This window comes from Vulpes vulpes, chromosome 13 (assembly GCF_048418805.1).
Source record: "Vulpes vulpes isolate BD-2025 chromosome 13, VulVul3, whole genome shotgun sequence".
NCBI classification, from domain to species: Eukaryota; Metazoa; Chordata; class Mammalia; order Carnivora; family Canidae; genus Vulpes; species Vulpes vulpes.
In genome coordinates, this window is record NC_132792.1 from 138,699,813 (window position 1) to 138,724,174 (window position 24,362).

At 44.1% G+C, this 24,362-nt stretch overlaps 1 protein-coding gene across 1 annotated transcript in view; it reads right to left on the bottom strand.

The window, feature by feature from the left end:
• The window catches only part of LOC112921844 (quinone oxidoreductase-like protein 2), a 28,689-nt gene extending 5,414 nt beyond the window's left edge, over nucleotides 1-23,275 (bottom strand). Inside the window, exons 1-8 of the mRNA XM_026001240.2 lie at nucleotides 23,000-23,275; nucleotides 20,616-20,712; nucleotides 18,843-18,901; nucleotides 18,221-18,286; nucleotides 17,240-17,349; nucleotides 16,040-16,121; nucleotides 11,201-11,382; nucleotides 8,430-8,658 (exon numbers count right to left, since the gene is read on the bottom strand). Coding sequence (XP_025857025.1) covers nucleotides 8,430-8,658; nucleotides 11,201-11,382; nucleotides 16,040-16,121; nucleotides 17,240-17,349; nucleotides 18,221-18,286; nucleotides 18,843-18,901; nucleotides 20,616-20,712; nucleotides 23,000-23,233 — 1,059 coding nt within the window. The 5' untranslated portion in view covers nucleotides 23,234-23,275. The remainder of the gene's footprint in view (nucleotides 1-8,429; nucleotides 8,659-11,200; nucleotides 11,383-16,039; nucleotides 16,122-17,239; nucleotides 17,350-18,220; nucleotides 18,287-18,842; nucleotides 18,902-20,615; nucleotides 20,713-22,999) is intronic.
• Between the last annotated feature and the right edge of the window lie 1,087 nt (nucleotides 23,276-24,362).

Genomic DNA, 24,362 nt, shown 5'->3' on the forward strand with positions numbered 1-24,362 from the left:
CTTTATGCCTATTAGTTTGGAAAAAATTAGAAAGTAGGACAATGTTACATAGCAACAGGGTGGCAAAAAAAGAATCCACATGCACTGCTGGCACGGGCATAAACTGGTCAAGTCAGCCTGGAGAGCAGTTTGCTGTCAAATTAAGTATGCATACATCCTGTGACCCAACAACCCTACTCCTGGGAAAATACTCCCAAAGCAACTTTGCACAAGTCCTGACTGTGAGCCTGTGAATTAGAGTGCTGATTATGGCGGCAGGGAATCAGGTCAACCCCAGAGTACATCACTAGGAAGCAGATCTGTAAACTATGGCAGGTGCACACCCCAGTCCCCAATGCAGCAGTGAGACGCAATGAACTGGATACAGCACCAGCAGCACAGGTGGATCTTAAAAAGACAGCACTGAGTGAGAAATGAAGAAACAGAATAAGGCCTACAGCACAACCCTATGCTGTTAAATCATTTGTGTAGCTTGAAAATCAATTAGCACACAAAAACATTATGTTTTACAAGGAAATATAAATCCAAGGGTATTTACCAAACACATCATAGAGAACAAGTTGGCGGGGAGGAAGAAGTGCAGAGGGTGGTAGTGGGCAGTGAGGATAAAGGGAAGAAGTCAATACAGACCTCCAGAAATACACACGCGTAAAAACAAAGGTCCAGCAAAGCAAATGTGCTTTGAAATGAGGAATATGAATAACCAACCCTCCCCACTTGAAATCCTTCCCCAGAAAAGCATAGAAAAAGGTAACCAAATAAAAATCAACAGAGAAACCAATCAGTCAATCAAAGAAATCAATTCTCTGCAGCATGAAATCTCTGGTTTCAAAAACATCTATCTTGCAGGTCTTTGTACCTTACAGAGACCTTTCCAATCCATGTAAATTAGACACACTCCAAGGAGGTGAAAGAGGTCTAAGACACATGGTTTGAAACACGCGTCCCTGCCCTGTCGATCACAATCACTCGGAGGCACAGCTCCAGGTGACTCACAGCCGCATCTTTCCCTGTCAGGTAGAAGCCACTTGTTCCCAGAGATCTGTCACAGCCCAAAGACAGAAAACACTTGGAAAGCAAGCATGATTCAAGATAGTGACACTTCTTTTACCCAGCATCCTAGAGAAATAAGGAATCTCCTAGATGTAAATCTTCACATTAAAAAAAGTTGTCCCTTTAAATGCTAGAGCTTACTTTTTAAACATTTTGCATGTAAATGTTTATAAAAATGTAGCACACATTTACCTAACTTCTTTGGAGGGTAATATTGGTGGGAAGCATAAACTTTTTGTTCCATGATTTGGGTATCTCATAATTTTGAACATCCGTGATTCTCCCTCCTGCTTTTCAGGTGTTCTGTTATTTACTTTTTTTTCTTCTCTTTTCTTTTTCTTATTCTTTTTTTTTCTTTTCTTTTCTTTTTTTTTTTTTTTGTTCTGTTATTTCTATGTCCATTTGCCACTTCCACTGTGACTGTAGATGCTTCTAAAAATAACCCAACTCTGTCCCCTTTCTGCCTTGTGGTTTCTATCTGGGCTGGGAAAACAACCAGTGCCCTTAAGGACTGGATGTTTAATAAGTGTGATAAGGCTCTGAGTGAGAAACTGAGAAGGAAAGTGCAGGGCATTAGACCAGATTCTTTTGAAAGCTAATTCAGATGCCTGGGGACATTTTGCTCCTTCTGTTTTCTACAGGCTGTGCCACGGAGAGGGAAGCTGCTCCATACTGCTCCCCAGAGGCATCCAGAGACTGGTTCCCAGAACCCTCCCTCGCAGTGGGTGAAGCTATAATTAAATTTGTCTCTGGAGATATGCAACCCGGAATGTGAGGACGGGTGAGGATATTGCTTTTGTTTTAGGTGCCGCTGCTGGAATTTTTAATTACCTTATCAAGGAGGAATAATCAGAGTAAGCTATGGCTCCCTAAATATATCCGTGCTGATTCACGCCTCCTTAGAAACCAGCTCTTCCCCCTATCATAACCCTGTCCTGAGAGCTTCCCGACTAAACAAAGGAATTCCTTAAGTCTTAGTTTTTATTGACTGGCATCCAGAATGTACCCAGTGAATGTTGATAAATAAAACAAACTCATGAATGAATGAATATACCTGGGACTGAGTGGGATTGTTTTTAAAAGGTAAAAATGTTTTGTTAGTGATACACAGTCACAGTTGAATTATATTCATCATGTCACTGCTTGAATACCAGTTGATCTGAATCTTTTAAAAGTCAGTCAAGGCAGTTTACCAAAAAAGAGATACAGATGACAAATAAGCATATGAAAAGATGCTCAAGATCATTATTCAATAGAGAAATGCAAATTAAACCCACAATCAGATACCCCTAAATACCTATTGGAATGGCAAAAGTTAAGGAAAAGAATCTGTCAGTATGAAGTTCTGACAGATGCCCAACAACTAGACTCTAATATTGTTGGTGGAAATGCAGAGTAATACCACCTCTCTGATATGCAGTTGGTAATTTATTAAAAGTTAAATGTAGGGATGCCTGGGTGGCTCAGCGGTTGAGCACCTTCCTTCGGCCCGGGAGTGACCTTGGAGTCCCAGGATCGAGTCCCAGTCAGGCTCCCTGCATGGAGCCTGCTTCTCCCTCTGTTTGTGTCTCTGTCTCTCTCTCTCTGTGTCTCTCATGAATAAATATCTTTTTTTAAAAAAGTTAAATCTATAGTAGCAAATCAGTACAAATAAAATCCTTAAGTGTACAAATAAACAATGTACGCTGGAGCATCAGTTTTTCATTCAGAATACACTGAAAAATAGAAACCCCACATGTTATGTACGGCTTTGGTAGGAATGCAATAGTAGTGGCTGTGTCTTCAAAACCTGGACAGTAGAGACAGCGCCAGAAGCACTTGTAACAAGGCAAGGAGAGAAAGCTGTGGATACAGTCAAGCCTCTTCTTGAGGAGCATAGATATCTGTTATTTGTAGGATTCTGCATAGATTTCTTTTAAATGGACATTTCTACCTAATGACGTTAGCTAGACACCATCAGAGACTGGGAGGAATGAAACCGCTCTGTAAATAAAGCCAACTAAATGTATGCAAATTTATAAAAGTTAAACCTATGCTTAGTACATGACACAGAAACTCCAGTCCTAAAATCACACACACAAAAAAAGTCTATAAAAAACTTGCACATGAAGGTTTATAGAAGACTTATTAATAATCACCAGAAACTAAAAACTAAAAAAAACTAATCAAGCAACTATTAATTGATAAATGAAAAAATAAGTTGTGGAACACCCTCACAATGAAACACTCTTCAGCAGTACAGAAAAAAAAAAAAACGAACAAATTATTGATATGCACAAACATGGGTGAGCCTCGGAAGTATTATGCCAGGTTTTAAAGAAGCCAGGTTGAAAAGACTACCTCTTATATGACTCCATTTATATGACATTCTGAAAAGGTAAAACTACAAGGAGAGAAAACAGACCCATGGTTGCCAGGGGCTGTGGGATAGGAGAAGGGGATTGATGACAAAGGGGCACAAGGGCACTTTTCAGAGTGATGGCAATGTTCTATATCTCAACTGCAGTGGGGTAGTTACATGAATACATGTATTTGTCAAAGCTCAGAGTGAATTTTACCAAATGTAGACGATATCTCAATAAACCTAACATTTAAAAAAAGAAATCTCAAGCCATGTGTTATTAAACACAAATGTAAACAAATCTTCAAAACTAAGTGTCAGCCTTGGTTCCTTAGAAAATAGAGCCTAGGGGATCCCTAGGTGGCTCAGCGGTTTGGCGCCTGCCTTCGGGGCAGGGTGTGATCCTGAAGTCCCGGGATCAATTCCCACATCAAGCTCCCTGCATGGAGCCTGCTTCTCCCTCTGCCTGTGTCTCTGCCTCTCTCTCTCTCTCTCTCTCTCTCTCTCTCATGAATAAATAAGTAAAATCTTTTAAAAAAAATAAAAATAAATAAAATAGAGCCTAGGGGCACCTGGGTGGCTCAGTCAGTTAAGCATCTGCCTTCAGCTCAGGTCACAATCTCGGAGTCCTGGGATCAAGTCTCAAGTGGAGCTCCCTGCTCAGCAGGGAGTCTGCTTCTCCCTCTGCCTGTTTGCCACTCCCCCTACTTGTGCTTTCTCTGTCAAATAAATAAAATCTTAAAAAAAGAAAGAAAAGAAAAGAAAATAGAGCTTAGTCAAAATGTATGCCCTAGGGGCACTTGGTTAGGCTCAGTAGGTTAAGTCCCACTCTTGATTTTGGCTCAGGTCATGATCTCAGGGTTGTGGGATGGAGCCCAGGTCAGGCTCTGTGCTCAGTGGGGAGTCTCCTTGGGATTCTCTGTCTTCCTCTGGCCCTCTCCCTGCTTGCTCTCTCAAATAAATAAATCTTTAGAAAAAAAAAAATCTATGCCCTAATGCTTCACTGGAATCCCAGGGAGACAAGGGTGAGGGAAAAGGTGAAGTGAATCAAGGAAGGAGGTGTGTGTTACTGATCCTGAACTGGTCACAGCTCCGGGGGGACATACAGCTAGAGGACCTCTCCAGAGAGGTCATATAGAACCCACTGCATGTCAACATACTCTATTAGAAGAAACAAAGGCAGCAATTTGTCTCCTGTCTTTCATTTGTCAAATCCTGTCCCATGCAGTAAACTCTATCTACAACTTCCCAGTTGCATTACCCAGACCTCCACATCCAATTTCTGGGGAAGCCAGCGCTTCCTTAAGATCAGAACTGTGCACCAGGTCTGCAGCAGCTCCCACCCGCTGAAAGACACAGTGGAGGCCCTGCCTAGGATGGGACCTCCTGCCAGAGAAAGCACGCAACCACCAAGTGTTAGGAGATGAGTCTTAGGGAAAGGGTCTGGCTATATGACAGCAGGGATAAGTATGTGAGCCATCTGTAGAAAAGTGTGACAAGTGGCCAAGGCGTGGGACAGGTGTCGCTGGCAAGTATGGAGAACCCCAGAAAATAGGTATGGAATAGTGGATTCAAATTAATACATTACCTAAACTTAAAAAGTAACTTAATTTTTAAGAATATTCCACAGAATGGGATGCCTGGGTGACTCGGTGGTTGAATGTCTGCCTTCAGCTCAGGGTGTGATCCCGGGGTCCTGGGATTGAGTCCAGCATTGGTCTCCCTGCAGGGAGCCTGCTTCTCTCTCTGCCTGTGTCTCTGCCTCTCTCATGAATAAATAAATAAAGTATTTAAAAAAAAAAGAATATTCCACAGATACACTCACGAAACTTAAGTAAACAATTTCTATCTATCAAATCTATTCACGTAGTGACCTCACCTGACCTTTACATGATAAACAAGTTCAGATCTCTGAGGAGTAAGTAGTATGTCTAGTTGAGACGTGTGTGAGCATCTCCCTACAGAAAGCAGACTTGGCACATCTGAATAAGGCCATCTCCTGAACAGATCACGGGGCTCATTCATGGCCTACCCATCATGGCACAGATGCAACACTTCAGAAAACAATAAATTCTAGTTAAAATTCAAAATCTAAAGACTGTCTCTCTACTCCTGCCCATGAAATGTTAACATAAATGTGTTACATTTCGTGCGAACTGAAAAAGCTCAACTCTGTATTTTATCATGGCCAGGTGTTTTGCTTTAAACAATATATTAAGGGATCCCTGGGTGGCGCAGCGGTTTGGCACCTGCCTTTGGCCCAGGGCGCGATCCTGGAGACCCGGGATCGAATCCCACATCGGGCTCCCGGTGCATGGAGCCTGCTTCTTCCTCCGCCTGTGTCTCTGCCTCTCTCTCTCTCTCTCTCTGTGACTATCATAAATAAATTTAAAAAAAAATGTAAACAATATATTAAGTGTTTGCTATGTACTTTTATATGTGTTATCTTATTTGATCTTCACAAAGACCTCAGTAGACAGAGTTTATCACTGCCCCCATTACAGATGAGGAAACTAAGGCACATAGATGTGAGCAATTTGCCCATAGCCAGTCAAGTGTTAGGGTCAGGATCTGAACTCAGGTGGTCTGACCTGATAGCCCCCTACTCTTAATCAGTCATTCAACAGATACATGAGTACCTGCCAGCATCTGGAGACAAGGAGATGCATGGCCCCTGCCCACATGGAGTTTATGGTCTATGGGAATGACAAGCATTGAACAATGACAATTAGGCAAAGAAAAAGCACTGAGTGCTATGGAAGTTCATACCTCATGTCTATTAGGTAGGTTATGGTACAAAGTATGTACTCATACTATACTACTGATAATATCAACTATCAAGGTCAAATCCATAAGCCCATAGATTCAGGAGAAAATCAAGCTAGAAAGCACTGGTATCTCTGGTCATTATATGTATATACTTGTTTACGTATATACAGTGGTCATTTTCTGAGTCTAGGCAGGTTCTGATAGTTTTTTCTAATACGTTAACTGATTTACATGAAAAATATTACCCAGGTTAAGTGAAATTAACTATTTACATTCATTTAATCATCTTCATTTTATTTTTTTTAAAGATTTTACTTACTTGAGAGAGAGAGCCAACTGGGAGAATGGGCAGAGAGAGAAGCAGGCTCCCCACTGATCAGAGAGCCTAACCTGGGGCTTGATTCCAGAACCCTGAGATTATGATCTAAGCTGAAGGCAGACATTTAACCGACTCAGCCACCCAGGTGCCCTTAGTCATCTTCAGTGTAAAAGAACAAAATATATAAATTCTGGTAGTGCTTGGAAAGTTCAAGGTTTTTGGTTGTTTTAACTGTAAGATAGCTCTTTCACATAGACAATTCTCTGATAGATGGACAAACTTTATACTCTAGAATAAGGTTTGTAAGAAGCAACTTCCTGGCTTGTTTGAGGAGAGTCCGATATAGCCATAAGGCACCCAATCTGGTGTCAAACCCACCTGGCCTGGATTCCAGGTCTGTCACTTACTACATAATACCAAGCAGGTTTCTTAGCCTCCACGAGTCTTGATTTCTTCCTCTATAAAACATGATAAAAATGGTTCGTACCTCAAGGGAGCATTATGAAGATGAAATGAGAAAATAGATGACAGAGTGCTTGACCCTCAGTATGCACCTAAATGTATAGGAGCTGCCACTTCTACTACCTTCCTCTAAGTAGTTTACAAACTGGAAAAAGAGAGAAAGAGAGAAGAAATAGTCAACAGAGGGTGTGTGAATGAGATGAAATCGTTAGGGAGAATGGTTTCAGAGGGCCCGGTGACAGCAGGAAGGTCAGCAGGCTGGGAAGGACCAGAAAAACCCTACATTCCGAGCAGTCAATGGAAAGGAGCAGGGCAAACAGAAGCTGACAGGGAGTCAGTAATTAAATAGCTAATTCATGTTTAAGAGAAGAGAGAACTTCAACGTGAGTGATTAGAAAAATAATCCAGGGGCGCCTGGGCGGCTCAGTGGTGGAGCGTCTTTTGGCTCAGGGTGTGATCCCAGGGTCCTAGGATCGAGTCCTACACTGGGCTTTCTGCAGGAAGCCTGCTTCTCCTTCTGCCTGTGTCTTGCCTCTCTCTGTGTGTCTCTCATGAATAAATAAATAAAATCTTAAAAAAAAAAAAAAAAAAGAAGAAGAAGAAGAAGAGGAAGAGGAGGAGGAAGAAAGTAAACCAGGTTTGAGAATATGCCCCATCCTAGAGAAAAACATAAAAATGGAAGCCATGGTGAGCAAGGAAGTCTGGCACTGCCAGCTCAGCTCCAGGCCCCACGAATCTGCATATGAATAAAACATTGCGCCCAAGGATAGCTGACTGGAGTTACCAAAACAGTTTTTTGAGCATTAAACAAATGAAACCAAAAAGAAAAAAAAGGACTTCACAGTGAATGCCTAACAGATTCACATTTACAACTATATTGCATATGCAATTACACTTTGGAGGAAGTTTAAGCCACATTAATGGGGCTGAGAGGGAATGAAGAAAGGGAGTGCATAGCCAACAAAATTAACTACGGTGACTAATGGATGAATTACAGTCCTATGACGCGGGGCATGATTTAGTGTTTTGTTCACAGAACCTCAGCTTAGATCATCTGGCTGTACTTTAAAGCATCTGTTTTCTAAAATCAAAGGTCAAGTTAAATGCTTCCTTCTAAGACTTGTATGTTATGGAGTTCAGAGTTCATACAAACACGGGTAAATTATTTTCTAAAGTTCTATCACGTCCTTCTGTTTAAGAAACCAATGACGGAGGTAGAGCCCTTGAAATCTAGCTCCTTTATGGCCGGTGCAAATTCAGTTTCCCAGGTGGCTCATGAGGCCTGAAGCAACAGCCACACAACCCTGAAGACAAGGAGAAATCCTGTCCCCCTGCAGCCTGTGAGACCCCATAATTCTGCACCGTGTTTGTACCTTTTCAATCCATAAAAGGAGGATTTATGGAATCCAGAGAGAAACTATCCAGTAACTTGACACCAGAGATGTCCTGGCGTTAGCCACATCATATCCCTTCAGAGTATCTCACCTTCTCCAGCTTAAAAACTGCTCCGATGTGTGGCTGGATGCGCCCTTGCTGGCAGTACTGAAGAGCTGAGGACAGGGTTCTGGAGAAGATGGGAAAGTTCTGCTCTTTGTATCGGCTCCAGTACAGCCCCATGGCTGAGACATTCTTCAGGAGCAGAAGGTTGGCGGGCACAGAAGCAATGGTTCCTCCAGCAAAACCCACCACCACGATCCTGCCCTCCCATGCCAGGCTGAGGCAAGAAAGGACAAGGAATAGAAATTATTTTAAAAATTAGCAATGTATAGTCACACTGATCAGAATGGCTACCATAAAAACAACAACAACAGAAAATACCAAGTGTTAGTATGGAGGTTCCTCAGAAAATTAAAGAGAGGGCAGCCCGGGTGGCTCAGCAGTTTAGCGCCACCTTCAGTCCAGGGCCTGATCCTGGGGCCACAGGATCGAATCCCACGTTGGGTTTCCTGCAGGGAGCCTGCTTCTCCCTCTGCCTGTCTCTCTCTCTCTCTCTCTCTCTCTCTGTCTTATGAATAAATAAATAAAATCTTAAAAAAAAAAAAAAAGAAAATTAAAGAGAGCTACCAGGGGCACCTGGGTGGCTCAATAGATTAAGCATCTGACTCTTGGTTTCAGCTCAGGTCATGATCTCATGGTATTGGGACAGAGCCCCATATGGGATCAGGCTCCCTGCTCAGCCCAGAGTCTGCTCCAGATTCTTGTTCCCTTTCCCTCTGCTCCTCCTCCTGCTTGCCTAAGTGTACCCTCTCTCTTTCTCTCTCTAAAATAAATAAATAAAATCTTAAAAAAAAAAAATAGAACTACCACATAATCCGGCAATACCATTCTGGGTCTAGATCCAAAATGATTAAAAACAAGGCCTTGAAGACATAGTTGCACTCCCACATTCTCAGCAGCATTATCTACCATAGCCAAGAGGGAGAAGCAACCCAAACGTCCACCAACTGATAGATGAATAAACAGAATGTGTTATATACATACAATAGAATATTGTTCAGCCTTGAAAAAGAAGGAAATCCTGTCTCATGCTATGACATGGATGAACTTTGGGGACATTGTGCTAAATGAAATAAGCGAGTTACAAACACTGTAAGATTTCGAACTTCAGAAGCAGGAATGAAGATAGACACTTTCATGAAGCATTATGTGCTTCACACAAAGACTTACTTTAGGACTCCTTAAGTTATGTGCTGCTCTAGAGAATTTTGAAGAATCTGTAAAAATTCATGCAAGTTTTCTGCAACCTACCATGAGAAGCACTATACAGTTTCACACTAAGTAAGAAGTTATAAAAATAAATTTTGTAGGGACTCCTGGGTGGCTCAGCGGTTTAGCACCTGCCTTTGGCCCAGGGTGTGATCCTGGAATCCCGGGATCTAGTCCCACATCGGGCTCCCTGCATGGAGCCTGCTTCTGCCTCTGCCTGTGTCTCTGACTCTCGCTCTGTGTGTCTCATGAATAAATAAATAAATAAAATCTTTTAAAAAAATAAAATAATTTTGTAAACATCTTTGATAAAGAATATATGTATTCTTGTTTGGCTTTTGCCTTTTGCTTTTCTTCTTTAGAGAAAAACAAGAAGCCTTTGTGATAACACTATTACCCGTTACCCAGAAGGCAAGAAGAGCATAAGAGTTAGCAATTCTCTGGCCTGGCTCCCCACTGAGTCAACGTTATCCTTCCTTTGCTTCTCTGAGCACAGTACCACAATTCTACAGTACCACCAAGCACAGTACAGTGATGCTCAGTGGCCCTAGAGCCAACTGGGTCCCTTCCGTAGGAAAGCTGTTCTCTCTGCTTCTGTTTTTTCCACTTTAAACTGAGATAAACCACAAAATTGTGCTTGCCAGGATGACATGAGAAATGAAACTAGTATTATCAGAACACTCTGGAGTCCCTGGTTAAAAGCAGAATGAGAGGGGCTCAGTCAGTCGGGTGTCTGTCATCGGCTAGGGTTATGATCTCAGGTTTCTGGGATCTAGCCCCACATTGGGCTCCCCGCTCAGCATGGAATCTGCTTATACCTCTCTCTCTGCCCCTGCCCCCCACTTGTGCTCTCTCTGTCTCAAATAAATAAATAAAATCTTAAAAAAAAAAAAGACAGAATGAGAATTGGTGTGGATACAACAGATACACTAAAACTCTAATGATTTTTTTTAAATAAAACAAATCAAGGAGATACCTACACTGCTGGCTGCCTCTGAAAGCAGTGAGATCAAGAGTCTGTACAAGAAAGAAAGAAAGAAAGAAAGAAAGAAAGAAAGAAAAAAGAAAGAAAAAAGAAAGAAAGAAAGAAAAAAGAAAGAAAGGAAAGAAAGAAAGAGTCTGTACTTTGGTGCATAGTGAACCAGGGCCTGCCACTCAGGTCATTCTAACATCTGAACAATGATCCCGAGAATTACCCACACTATATATATATATATATATATAAAGTAGTTAATGGGAGCTGGCATAGCTGAATTTAACACGTGCATAATTTCTAAAGCATTCAATATTGCCAACCAGAGAGTCTGCAGTCATTTTTTGGATATTTTCCAGCTGGATATCTTGTTTTTCTATATTTAAGCATTTCCTGATTTTCCCTCTGCTTCTATTCCTTTTCACCCTCCCACTCAGCTGTTCTCGTTGAAGCCAATGCCTACAAGAAAAGTGAGCAGCTAAAATGGAAGAGAAGTAAGACTAGAAGGAAGACAGGTCTGAAAAGGCTTTAGCAGACCCCCAGGTCCAGCCCCCTCTGGAAAGACCATCACATGCACCTGCGGAGTGCCTCCAGGAAGACATCTCCTCCCACTGTGTCGATGACCACATTCACCCCAACACTGCCCACCAGCTTCCTCACAGCCTCCTTCAGGCCGCCCTGACTATAGTTCACGACGGATTGCGCGCCCTTCTGCATCACAAGCTGGCACTTCTCGTCACTTCCGACGGCAGCTATCACCTGCATAGAGAACACAAAGCTTCTGGTGATCCAGGATATGTACCAAGAGAGGCTCATCCTACCCACCCAGCTTTCAACCAAAGGGAATAACCAACAAAACCAGTGTGACAAAAAAAAAAAAAAAAACAGTGTGACCTTGCTGCCCTAGGACCAGCCCCAATCCTACATATCAGGGCCAACACACAGCACCATCACACTTGGCCCTCCACACCCACTGGCCATGGGATCCACATTTCCAGGAATCCTGGAACCCCAATGAGTCTAGCTGGGAGATGGTTCAGGAGATAATCAGAAAGTCTTTCCCAAAAATAGATTAAACCATCATTTATTGAGTACCTGCTATGAGTCAAGATAGCAAGATACAGCAGTGTGATGGTGGGGAAGTACAGGTGGTGGCAGAAGTCCAAACGAGAGGTATCCAACCTAGTTTGAGATCTCAGAAGGCTTCCCAGAGGGTAAAAACAATTCAGTGGAAAGATCTTGAAGTTAGAAAGACCTGAGTTAAAATTCTGGCTCTGCTACTAACTAGCAGTGTCACTTACAACAAATTACTTAATAGGAACTAATTTACATAAAGCTTACTATGTGCCATGTACTATTGTAAATGCTTTGCATATATTAATAACTCTCTTAGTCTTAGTAGCCCAAAGATACACACACTATTAGCATCCCCCATTTTAGAGATGAAGAAACTAAAGCAAAAGAAGTTAAGGAACCTGCCCAAGGTCACATAACTAATGGGAGGCCCAACATCACACAACTAATGAGAAACAGAACTGGGACCCAACCCCAGGTTGTCCATCTCCAGACTTCATACCTTTAACCTCTGTGCTGTCCACCAGCTTCCCTAAGCTCCAATTACCTCGTCCGTAAAGCAAGATTTATTTTTAAAAAGCAAATGCAATACTGTCCGTAAAGCATTTGGAAAACAAAGTGTTAGATAAATTGAATCTATTGCTGCACATACACAATCATTTATTCTATTTAAGCCTCATAGAACATTATGGGGGAGGTATAATTACTCCCATTCTATAGATGGAGACACAGACCTAGAGGTTACGTAATTAACTCAGGATTAGCCAGGAAGTAGGTGGTAGAAAACCATTCAAACCCAGTGGTGCTGCCGGACTCCAGAGCCCATGCTTTTCCATTCCATCACCCTGGGAGAAAACCATGCTTAACGCCTGGCAAGGATGACCATGGGCCAGACTGTGAGGCTGTGTGGGGTTCGGAAGCCTCCAGAAAAGCTTCAAACACGTAAGCACTGCCTAGAGGTACCTTGTTACTGGATAGCACCCACCAGCCTGAGCAGTTTGGCCCCAAGGTGACACTGAGAACTTGCATTCAAACACACAGCACCATCAGTGCCCTTAGAAGATTGCAAACTCACCCATAACTATCTGAAACTGAAAGCCACCCTCAAGTACTCCCCAGAGGAACCCTCAAGTAGCTTCACACAGCACCACAGAGGGCAGACACCAGGCTAGGGTCAGGGACTTGACACCAATCTTGATTCTCACAAGGGCGCCACTGAGACCTGCCACAAACCATTGTATCCCCTGGTGCCTCACTTTCTTTATCTGTGAAATAGGGATAATAAACACATTACTCCTCTCCCAGGGGTTTGTCAGGATCAGGGGTATGATAATTGGTGTGGAGGCACTTTGAAAGCAATATGAAATGCTGTGAATAGAGGTTGTTCTCAAAATAACCTGTTCCAAGTGGGCGGCATGATGACACTTTTAAAGTTATTTTTATTATTTTGTTGTTGTTTGCTTTTGCTTAAAACCACTATGGTTGGGTGGCTGGGTGCCTGGGTGGCTCAGTCGGTTGAGCATCTGCCTCCGGCTAGGGTCATGATCCCAGGGTCCTGGGATGGAGCTCTGCATCGGGCTCTCAGCTCAGCAGGAAGTCTGCTTCTCCCTCTCCCCCTGCCTGCTGCTCCCCCCTGCTTCTGCTCGCTCCCTTTCGCTCTCTCTCTCTGTCAAGTGAATGAATAAAATCTTAAAAAAAAAAAAAAAAAAACACACACACATAAACCATTATGGCTACTCAAGAAAATACAGCTTGGATTAATTTTAATATCTGAATTGAAGTCAATTTTTCTCTCTACTTAACCTACTATCACTATTCAAAACAAATGGTGCAATTTTATCTTCCTAGGAATGATAGTCAGCAGTTCTAGACAATGAGACTAATTTTGGTCTCCCCACTGAGAGGTGCTAAAAGCCCTTGCTTTGACATGAAATGTGTTAATATTCCATGGAGAGCTTCTTGGTATCTAAAATTGCTTTCAGAACTCATATGCCCTTCCCAAAAAGAACTTAATGCAAAACAGGAGAGACACCACCTGAAGAAATTCCAGAGCAATCCAATTATCTCCAAACCTGGGTATCTCGGTGCCTTCTGGATATCCCAACTGCATGTTCCACAGAAACCTCACACTTAATACTTAAACTGAGCTCACCATTTCCTCCTGTGTTCTCAACTGCAATAAATGGCAAATCCACAAGTTAACCTAGTTTGCTCCTTCCCACTCAATGTCTAATAATAACAGGAATCCTTTTTAAGAGATTCTTACCAACATGCCATGCCCTCTAACAGGCATATTGCACGTGTAATTTCAATATTCCCACAACGACCCCATATGAGGAAAGGTTTATTGTACCAAAGAGGAAAGCGAAGCAATTAAGCTAGAGGCAGTGTTGGAATCTGAACCTAGGTCAGACTAGCTTCAAATTCCTTGTTCCTTCAACTGTATTAGGATCAAACTCTCTATTTTCTTCTACTTTAGTATCTCTCAATTCATCGCTTCCAGTGCTTTGGGTCAAGTATCATCACCACTGGACTGGCTTGGATTGCTCCAAGAGACTGCCCTACTGCCTCCAGACTACCCTTGACTTTGCCCTATCCTGCATCCCCATTGCTACCAGAATGAACTTGGCAAAATGCAAACATGACCATGTACCTCCTTGTTTAAAGTCCTTCATACCTCCTGATAGCTTCCACTAAGGGTTCAAATCCTTCAGTACCTCCTGATCTTGTCTCTGCTCACCTCCCTAGAGTCATCTTCCACCATTCTCCCACAGACCCTTTGCTCCATAGACGCTACTTTGCAATTCCAGGGAACGCATCATGTAAGATCCCATGTTTCTGATAATATGCCCTCCCACCACTGAAATGGCCTTCCCTTCCTTCCTTCCTCTATTCAACTGCTACCAGTCCTTCAGAAGTCAGCTTAAATGTCTGCTGTCTCTAAGAAATCCTTCTTATCTGACACCTACCACCTCAGAACGATGTCCTTGCAGAGATTTCGGTCTTTCTTTATTTATTCTTTCACTCAAGAAATAGTTTGGGTTTTTTTTTTTTGTATATTTTTTTATTGGAGTTCGATTTGCCAACATATAGCATAATACCCAGTGCTGATGTGGGACTCGATCCCGGGACTGCAGGATCATGCCCCAAGCTGATCGTGCCTCAATAACTATTTCTCCGGGGTGCCTGGGTGGCTCAGCGGTTGGGCATCCACCTTCAGCTTGGGGCATGATCCTGCAGTTCCAGGATCGAGTCCCACATCAGGCTCCCTGCATGGAGCCTGTTTCTCCCTCTGCCTCTGTCTCTCTGTGTCTTTCCTGAATAAGTAAATAAAATCTTTTTAAAAAGGGGATCCCTGGGTGGCTCAGCGGTTTGGCGCCTGCCTTTGGCCCAGGGCGCGATCCTGGAGTCCCAGGATCGAGTCCCACGTCGGGCTACCCACGTGGAGCCTGCTTCTCCCTCTGCCTGTGTCTCTGCCTCTCTCTCTCTCTCTCTCTCTCTCTCTCTCTCTGTGTCTATCATAAATAAATAAATCTTTAAAAAAAATCTTTAAAAAAAAAGAAAAGAAATAGTTATTGAGTGCCTATTATGGTCTAGGTACCATGCCAGCTGCTGGGACTACCGTAATGCGCCATGCAGACATTGTCCTTGCCTTCAGTGGGATTACAGTTGAGTAGGAGGGAGACATTAATCCAATCATGACACAGGTAAAAGATAAACCACACACTGAGGTTCATACCACGAAAGAGAGATGTATAGCATGCTAGGAGACCACCTACAAACAGCTGGGGAAGTGGGGGAGCAGGGGGATGGAGGAGAGATTAACATCTCCTATAGGATAAAGAATAATTCCCTGAAGAAATGACATCTGAGTTTAAGTTTGAAGTCCAGCAGGGGTTGCTGGGTGGCTCAGTGGCTGAGAGTCGGCCTTGAGCTCAGGGTGTGATCCTGGGGTCCTGGGATCAGGCTCTCCACAGGAAGCCTGCTTCTCTCTGTGTCTTCAAGAATAAATAAATAAAATATTTAAAAAAAATTTTTTTTGAAGTGCAGGGGGAGACAGTTCAGAAGAGCATTATAGGGAAAGGGAACAGAATCTGCAGGGGCCATGAAGCAAGTCAGCTCTCACCAGGTTCTAGTAACTGGAAGGATGAATGATCTACTCCCAGGTCCCCTCACCAGTCCACATGCAAATAAGATGGCAAGACCCTACTCTGGATTACTTTATATCCCAGTGCCTTACCTATGATATTTATGAATGAACAAATGAATATATTCTGTGTTTGAAAACTGGAGGTGTGGTGCTTTGTGGGTTTTTTTAATGGAGACCCTACCATGCAAGTACCTTAGCCTGAAGAATATTCGTTGCCACATCAATCACCGCAAGGCCAGTGGCTCCAGCAGCTGCCGTCACTAAAACAGTTTCTCTGCCAGAGAAAGGTGGGCATTACTTCAGAAACCTTCAAAAATCATCCAATCATATGATTTCATGACCACTCTAAAGCAAGAAGAGAACTTAAAGGCCATTTCATTCAACATTTCATGGAGACCCATTCTCTAGACGTTAGGGCTGGGTTATGTCTGTGACTGCTTGATTGGTGAGAATTTGGTTGGGCTGAAGACTTCCTAGGAAAAATATTCCTTAATCCCTCTAGGGAACCTCTTCATCATGCCAGGAGCAACCCTTCCTTTGAGCTACCACTCCAATGTCTGCTTCAGAAATTCCGTCCTAAAATCATTCTCATACTAAACATTGCTGCATCTTTGATGGTGGTGATCAAGGAATGGCCACAGTTCAACTAAAGTCACTTCTCTGGAGCAATTCTGAGTCTCTCTGAAAAGGGCAAAAGGCATATATTTCAGGTGAAGTAGGAAACCACTGCACCTTTGAGTTTGAAATACCACCGGTAGGCACACCCAGTCACGCCTCACAAGAACAAATACCATAGGATTCCATTAAAACCAGATGGAAAAAAAAAAATTAAAAAAAAAAATAAATAAATAAAACCAGATGGAAACAAGTTTACATAAACCAACTCTCTCACATGTAAGAGTTTCTAGGAGGTGATCTCCAGAGTGGCCAGGTTTGAAAGAGGTATTTCTCCAAATTCATATTGGCCAATTTCATAGTCCACCATTCCATCTCAGACAAAAAGATAACCCCGCTGTCACCAGACCCGTCTGGTCATTACCTTCCTTTGGCCTTTCCTCACCCAAGCTGAACAAGAGCTAAAGGTCAGGGAGGGGAGGAGCACCTGTGTGGCTCAATAGGTTAAGCATCTGCCTTCGGCTCAGGTTATGATCTCAGGTCCCAGGATCGAGTGCTGTATCAGGCTCCCTGCTCAGCGGGAGTCTCTTCTTCCTTTCCCAAGCCCCATCCCCCCAGTTCATATTTTTTCTCTCTCTCAAATAAAGAAATAAAATCGTTAAAAAAGTTAAAAAATAAAGGTCAGGGAGGGGAAAGGTAGGGGCAAGGTCTTGCTGGGCACTTCTGATATCAGAAAGAGATACCATCTAGCTCTGGCTTGTCTACACAGCCTCTTACCCAGGCTGAGTGCATGCCCGATGCTCCAGAGCCAAAAGAGCAGTGCCATAGGATACAGGCAGGGTAGCGGCTTCTCGGAGGGAGACTCCTTCTGGAATCTGCCACAGTGTCTATAAAAAGAGATAAGAGTAATTTAGAGATTAAGCACATGTAACCTGTTCATAAAAGCTGCTCAGTAGGGGCACCTGGGTGGCTGAGTGGTTGAGCATCTGCCTTTGGCTCAGGTTGTGATCCTGAATAAGTAAATAAAATCTTTAAAAGAAAAGGAAAGAAAAGAAAAAAGCTGCTCAGTAAATATTACGATCTGATTGAGTGACTGATACGTCAATGAACCAAACCTGTCAGGAACCAAAAGCCACCGGAAGTCAAAACCAAGCAAGCTGTGACAGAGTTCAAAACTTGGGTGTATGGGTCTTCACAAATCCCAAGGCTAGTATCTGGCTTAGGAAGGAATCAAGTTTCAGAGAATGGAACCCATTCAGAGATGGTTCTATGGACATTTTACCTCAATAAAACTGTGGGAAAAACTGTGTACTCTTCACCATTAGGGGCCGCCATTCACATCCTGCGCAACCCTAGCCCACCACCCTGGCTGGCTCCATTCCCAGGACTATCTCTTTCACAAGCTGCACGTCCGGGAGAAACCTATTATATCCAGCTCAATGCCCCAAACCAGTTTTTCTACCAAAACTACCTATACTTCAATGGGACAGCCAGTCAGTTGCTCCAGGACTCAGAAAACAAAATGCCCTTCTTCGTCACACCGCTCCACACAAACAAAGCTCTGTGCAGGGTTGTCACACGGATACAGAAAAGGGTTTAGCATTTGAAAGAAGTGTTGGCTGAGGAACAAACACAAAGACAACAAATACAAAGAAGGGGGAGAGAAGGGTAACAAGGAATGAGAGCTAGGTGGAGATTAAAGAAAAGAAATGAGAAAAAAAAAAATCTCCAAGCATCAATATTGAGAGCTAGGGATACCTTTTGGTCAATGATGCATTCTTCAGCCATACCATTAAAGCCACTCACGCCAATAACTCGATCTCCCTGAAGAGAAAATACCATTAAGGGCTTGTTCAAATGCATGGCCTTGCCATTTACCTCTTCCCAAATTAATCAAAAAAAAAAAAAAAAAGAAAGAAAGAAAATCTTTCTCTCTGACCCCATAAGACATAGGTTTGCCATAATCACTTATTCAGAGTTAATGTTTGGTAAATAATTCAACCATTTTCTCAATACCCCCACCGGGCTGCCAAGATGTTATGAGCACATTCTGGACAGGACAGAGTATGGAAAAAGTTGAAGTAAATTAGAATCCCAGAATTTTTTTCACAAGAGGCTGAAATTTGAGAATTTTCTATCCTCTCAGTGACTGAAGACTAAGGTACTGCCTTCTTTAGTAATAAAAGATTTTACGAAGCCAGGAACTTCCACTGGCTTCCTTCCTCCAATTCAGAATTCATTTCTTCCCCCTTCATCTCGGTTTCCCCTCTGGTGTCTGTTGGCAAAGGCCAAGAGAAGTAAGATCCTTTGGCTATAGATGAGGTTAGCACATGTCTCATAGCTACACACACATCAATTCCTTAGATTTCCACTCATTTACCTTTTTCACTGTGCTGACATCTGTGCCTGTCTCCAATACAATCCCAGAAAACTCCATTCCTAAAACAAATGGTTTAAACACTAGGTTATCTAGAAAGCCCAGCTCCACAGAGGCAGGAAAAGCCTGATCAACAGGCCGTTCTATCCGTTTTCTAGAGCTGAGATGGTTTTAGTGTCCCCCCACCCCTCAAGGAAGAACATCCTACCCATAACACAGGAAAGGGAACTTAAGATTTCTTTTTCTTTAAGATTTTATTTATTTATTCATGACACAGAATGAGAGAGAGAGAGACAGAGACAGAGACACAGGCAGAGGGAGAAGCAGGCTCCATGCAGGGAGCCTAACGTGGGACTCGATCCCAGGTCTCCAGGATCACGCCCCGGGCTGAAGGCGGCGCTAAACCGCTGGACCATGGGTGCTGCCCGGAACTTAAGATTTAATGATCACAACCTGAAAAGCTATGGCAGTCCCATTCTTACCAAGACACAACTGAAAATTTCAAGAATGGGCAAAAACAGAATCACAGATACACAAGTAAGTTTGATCCTGCTCACTGGGGCCTTGGGCTCTTTACAGTACCCCAATTACAACATTCATCATATTACATTTATCTGTTTCTGTGTCTCCTCTTGTGGACTATGAGGCCCTCAAGGGGATGAACTATATTTATCCATAAAGTTCTTGGTTCAATTTGGATGAACTGATGTCCGCTCTTTACTATTCACCTCCAAAATTTCTGAATTTAACGATCATACATTTCCCACTTGAGCTGCCAGAGGAATAACTCAATTGAGTATGACATTTCTCCCCATCCAGCATGTCAGCAAATACAGAGGGAAATGGTTCCAAATGTTGAGACACAACCAAACACCCTGAGGCCAAAACACAGCAACTATTTTGCAATCACTGTATCCTTAATAGTATATGTCTGTATAAAATATACATGTACTATATACACAACAGGCTATACTTATATCTCTCTTTAACTAAATTCCAGCAACAAAAAGCAGTCATTTGTCCGCATACTTGAGATCTAAATGTAATCAGATTGGGCATAATTAAAATCAGACAGTGGACTGCTAGAAATGTATAAACTCTTTTTCTTCTTTCTGATCTTCTGATATTCGGTTTCTTTAGGAATGTGTTTGTGAGGACTGAGAGTTTTAGCTGCAAACAGATGTTTATGACCCTTCAGTGAAAAAACAAAACTGAGGCACTAACAAGGTATGTAAGGGAATGACGAGGGCCAAGGATTCTGATCAGAACTCTGCTGAACACAATATGTAAAAATTCATTTGTTCATTTATGCATCATTAAAGTTTTTGTTGAAGGCAGCTCGGATGGCTCAGCGGTTTAGCGCCGCCTTCAGCCCAGGGTGTGATCCTGGGGACCTGGGATCGAGTCCCACATCAGGCTCCCTGCATGGAGCTTGCTTCTCCCTCTGCCTGTGTCTCTGCCTCTGTGTGTGTGTGTGTGTGTATGTGTGTGTGTGATGAATAAATAAATAAAATATTTTTAAAAAATAAAATAAAGTTTTTGTTGAGCATCTACTAGGAGCCAGGCACAATGCTAAGATAGGGCATAAAACCAGGGGCGACACAGTCATAGAACCTTCCCTCAAGGGGCTCACAATCCAGTGCTTCTAATTAGCGGCGAGGCTGACAAAGCCGAAGCATCGCTGCCAACAGGCAAGCATCACCAGTGATGAAGCACACGGTTCTGAAAACTCTGTAGCTTCTTTCCCAACCAGTCATTTGGCCCCTTCATACTCACCAGGTGTGAAAGGAAGTTGGGGTTTTTCCTGATACTGACCACGGCAGACCAAAATATCAGCAAAATTAACTCCACAGAAATGGACATCAACCCTGACCTGCAAAGGAAACATAAGAGCAGAAAGTGCCTGGGTGCTTTCTCTTTTACTTCAGCCTTCAGCTCAGGTGGTCATCCCAGGGTGCCAGGATCAAGTCCCACGTTGAGCTCCCTATTGAGTGGGGAACCTGCTTCTTCCTCTCCCTCTGCAGCTCTGCTCTGCTGTCTCTCTCAAATAAATAAATAAAATCCTTAATTAAAAAAAAAAAAAGGAAACCGCAACAAAGCAGAGTTCATGTCTGTGGGGACGAAGTTCATTCAACTGCACCAAAATATTTCCTGAATGTCTACTATATGCCAAACACTGAATTAAGTGCCAGTATGTAATCATGAAGCAAAATGGACAAGGTTCTTGCCTTCATGGAGCTAAGACTGTGGGAGAGACAGACATCAGATTACAGCCGTACCACCTGAACACACCCGATCTCATCCAATCTCGAAAGCTAAGCATGGGTAGGCCTGGTTAGTACTTGGATGGGATTAGTCAGACATCAGCCAAGTAACTGTGATGCTTTGTGTGTTAAATTACAACTCTTACACAAAATGTTAGAGAGAAATACATGGTGCTATGAAAGTGCATAATAGGGTCATCTGGCCTTTTGTTATGATGGCATGTGCAAAAGTCCTGTGATAGGCACAAAAGAAAAACCAGCGAGCTTAGAGCACAAAGAGGTGAAAGAGATAGGGCTAGGGCTACAGAGCAGAGACCACACCATCCAGTGGGGTGTAGTCTTTACTGAGGCTCTGCGTCTTCACAGTAGGAACAGTGGGAAGCCATTAAAGAGTTTTAAGCAAAAAATAATAAAATAAATAAAATAAAATAAAATAAAATAAAATAAAATAAAATAAAATAAAATAAAATGTTTTAAGCAGAGGGGTAACGTGACCAGCTATTTTCTAGGGATCAGCTACCATCCTGGAGGCCAGTTCTAGGTCTCAAGCTTCTGTGTTTCAGGCCCATGCCAGAGCAGAGGCAGCCTTGCACAGTGTAGCCAGCACTTTTTCTAGACCCTGGAAGCCAGTGGTTCTCAAAGTCTGGTTCCCAGACCACTGGCTTCAGTGTCACCTGGGAGTTTCCCTAGCCATTCAGATTCTCAGGCGTCACCCCAATCTATGGAATCACTCTGGGGACAAAGCTCAGCAATCTGTTCTAACGAGCCCCAGGTGATTGTGACACAGGCTGAAGAGGGAGAACAGGGCCGAGAACAGGAGAAAACGAAGGCTGAGAGAGAGAATCACTGACATTCATTTATTTGTTTGCTTACATTCCCAATTTAGTACAGAAGAAGCCATGTTGGTGAGAAGATAGTTCTATGGACAAAATGCATCCATTCAGCGATGTTTTGAGTGTCTGCCATGTGCCAGGCACCGTTCCAGAGCATGAGGATTTGATGGTGAGTAAACTCACAGAGACCCAACTCTCCTGAGCTAATTCCTACGAGGCAGTGCCTGGGCAAATACCAGAACCCAGAAGCCCAGCCTTCAACCTGTGCACCCTGTGTGCATGACACACATGTGTGGCGCACACAGGTCCTCAAGCCGCTGCACCTCGATTCAAGGACAATTCAAGAATGACCCTCCTTCAGCACACGAATCCCAGGAAGCAGACCGGCTGCCATCATATGCCTGCTCAAATAATCCAGTTCACAACAGGGTCCCTGCTAGCAAAGTGACACTTCAGGACTGAAGCTGCATGGCTCCCTCTCATCAGGGACCCCTGACACTGAGGCTCACTGCTTGCTTGACCTTGCCAGAGGTTCTCATTCTCCATTCGAGGTGACACTGTGTCACCAGAGGGGTTACCCGGAAGGGCCAAAGTGACCTCCACATTTCACTGGAAATGGCCACGATCCTAAATACCCCCACCCCAAATCCCTGCACTACAACAGAGGAGGGCACCAGGCACATACTCAGAAGTACAGGACAGACGTGACAGGCTGGTCTGGGAGAGGAGGGAGGACAGATCATTAAATGCTGACACCGAAGCGGAAGCCAAGGATGGGGTCCATTTATGTGTACTGAAGCAACCCCCTGCAAGTGCTTACGCGAAGTCGTGTGCGACTCAGAATTGTCTGTTTCTAAGGCAACAGCTCTGGGGCCTTGGGCAAGAGGCCGACGTTTGGGTGGGGGGTGGGGGGGCAAAGGAGGCCGCTGCGCTCGGGGCTCCCGGGCGCCCCCTAGCCGAGCACTCGGGAACTCCGAGCAGGACGCGGCCTGCCGGGTGGGGTGTGCGTGGCGGCCGCGGGCAGGGTGACCGCGAGCCCCGGGGTCCCGGGGGCCCCCCCTACCTCGTGAGGCCGGACAGGCCGGGGGCCCACCTCCTCGACGGCCAGGGGCTGCTTGGGCTCCACGCAGAGTGCGGCGCGGTAGTGACGGCCGCGGCCCGGGCCCGCGCTCCTGCAACACAGCGAGGGGCGCGTCACTGGGGGAGCCCCGGCCGCCCTTGGGGCTCGGGGGCGGTGGGGGCCGCAGCTGCGGAGCCACGCCCGAGGGAGGCGCCGGCCCCAAGCCGCCGCCGCCATGGTCCGGAGCGGGGAGTCACGCGACGGGTGGCCCGAGGTGGCCCGGCCCCCGGGGACCGCGGAAGAGCGTGCAAGAGCGCGGGGCGGAGGGGGGGGGGGGGGGGGGGGGGGGGGGGCCGGTGGTGGAGCCGCTGCAGGGGAAACAAGGCAAATCAAGGGAATAGACCGGCCGGGATGGACAAGAACGGCGCTCTTGACAGTTTACTAGCAATTTAGGAGACTTTTTTTTTTAAATATTTTATTTATTTATTCAGAGAGACACAGAGAGAGAGAGGCAGAGACACAGGCAGAGGGAGAAGCAGGCTCCATGCAGGGAGCCCGACGTGGGACTCGATCCTGGGACTTGAGGATCACGTCCCGGGGCCAAAGGCAGGCGCTAAACCGCTGAGCCACCCAGGGATCCCCCAGGAGACTTTTAAAACCACGGTTGGTGGGGATGTCTGGGGGCTCAGCAGTTTGGCGCCTGCCTTCAGCCCAGGGCATGATCCTGGGGTCCCGGGATCGAGTCCCACGTCGGGCTCCCTGCATGGAGCCTGCTTCTCCCTCTGCCTGTGTCTCTGCCTCTCTCTCTCTGTATGTCTCTCATGAATAAATAAATAAAATCATAAATAAATAAATAAATAAATAAATAAATAAATAAATAAATAAAAATAAAACCACGGTTGGTGACATTCGAATAGCACTTCTTGGGTCCTCTGCACTGCGAAATCCTAAGTGTTCGGGTTAAAGGCCGCAAGGACTGCATCAACACCTTACCGGAGCTCAGTTCTTCTTGTTACTAATTTTTCTCACATTTGCAGGACTATTTACACTAAAATTATTTGGTTACTAGTAATCCACAGTTGAATGATCTTACACGGATCTAAAGAATACTTTCAATTAAAGGCAGGCCCAAAGCTGGTGGTTTTTATATTCCTGATGCCTCTGTTATGCCTGGTACATAGTAGATGCTCAGTAATAGACTCAGTCACTACTTAATTCCTTGGTGAACAGGTATACTCTGAAAAAACACAACCATGGGATCTGTGAAACATTATAAAACTGGGTAGATTTCTGTTGTAACAATAACCAAATGTTTACATATTAGCAAGGTAAAAGAAGCTCTTAATCCGAGGAGGAAGAGCAGTAT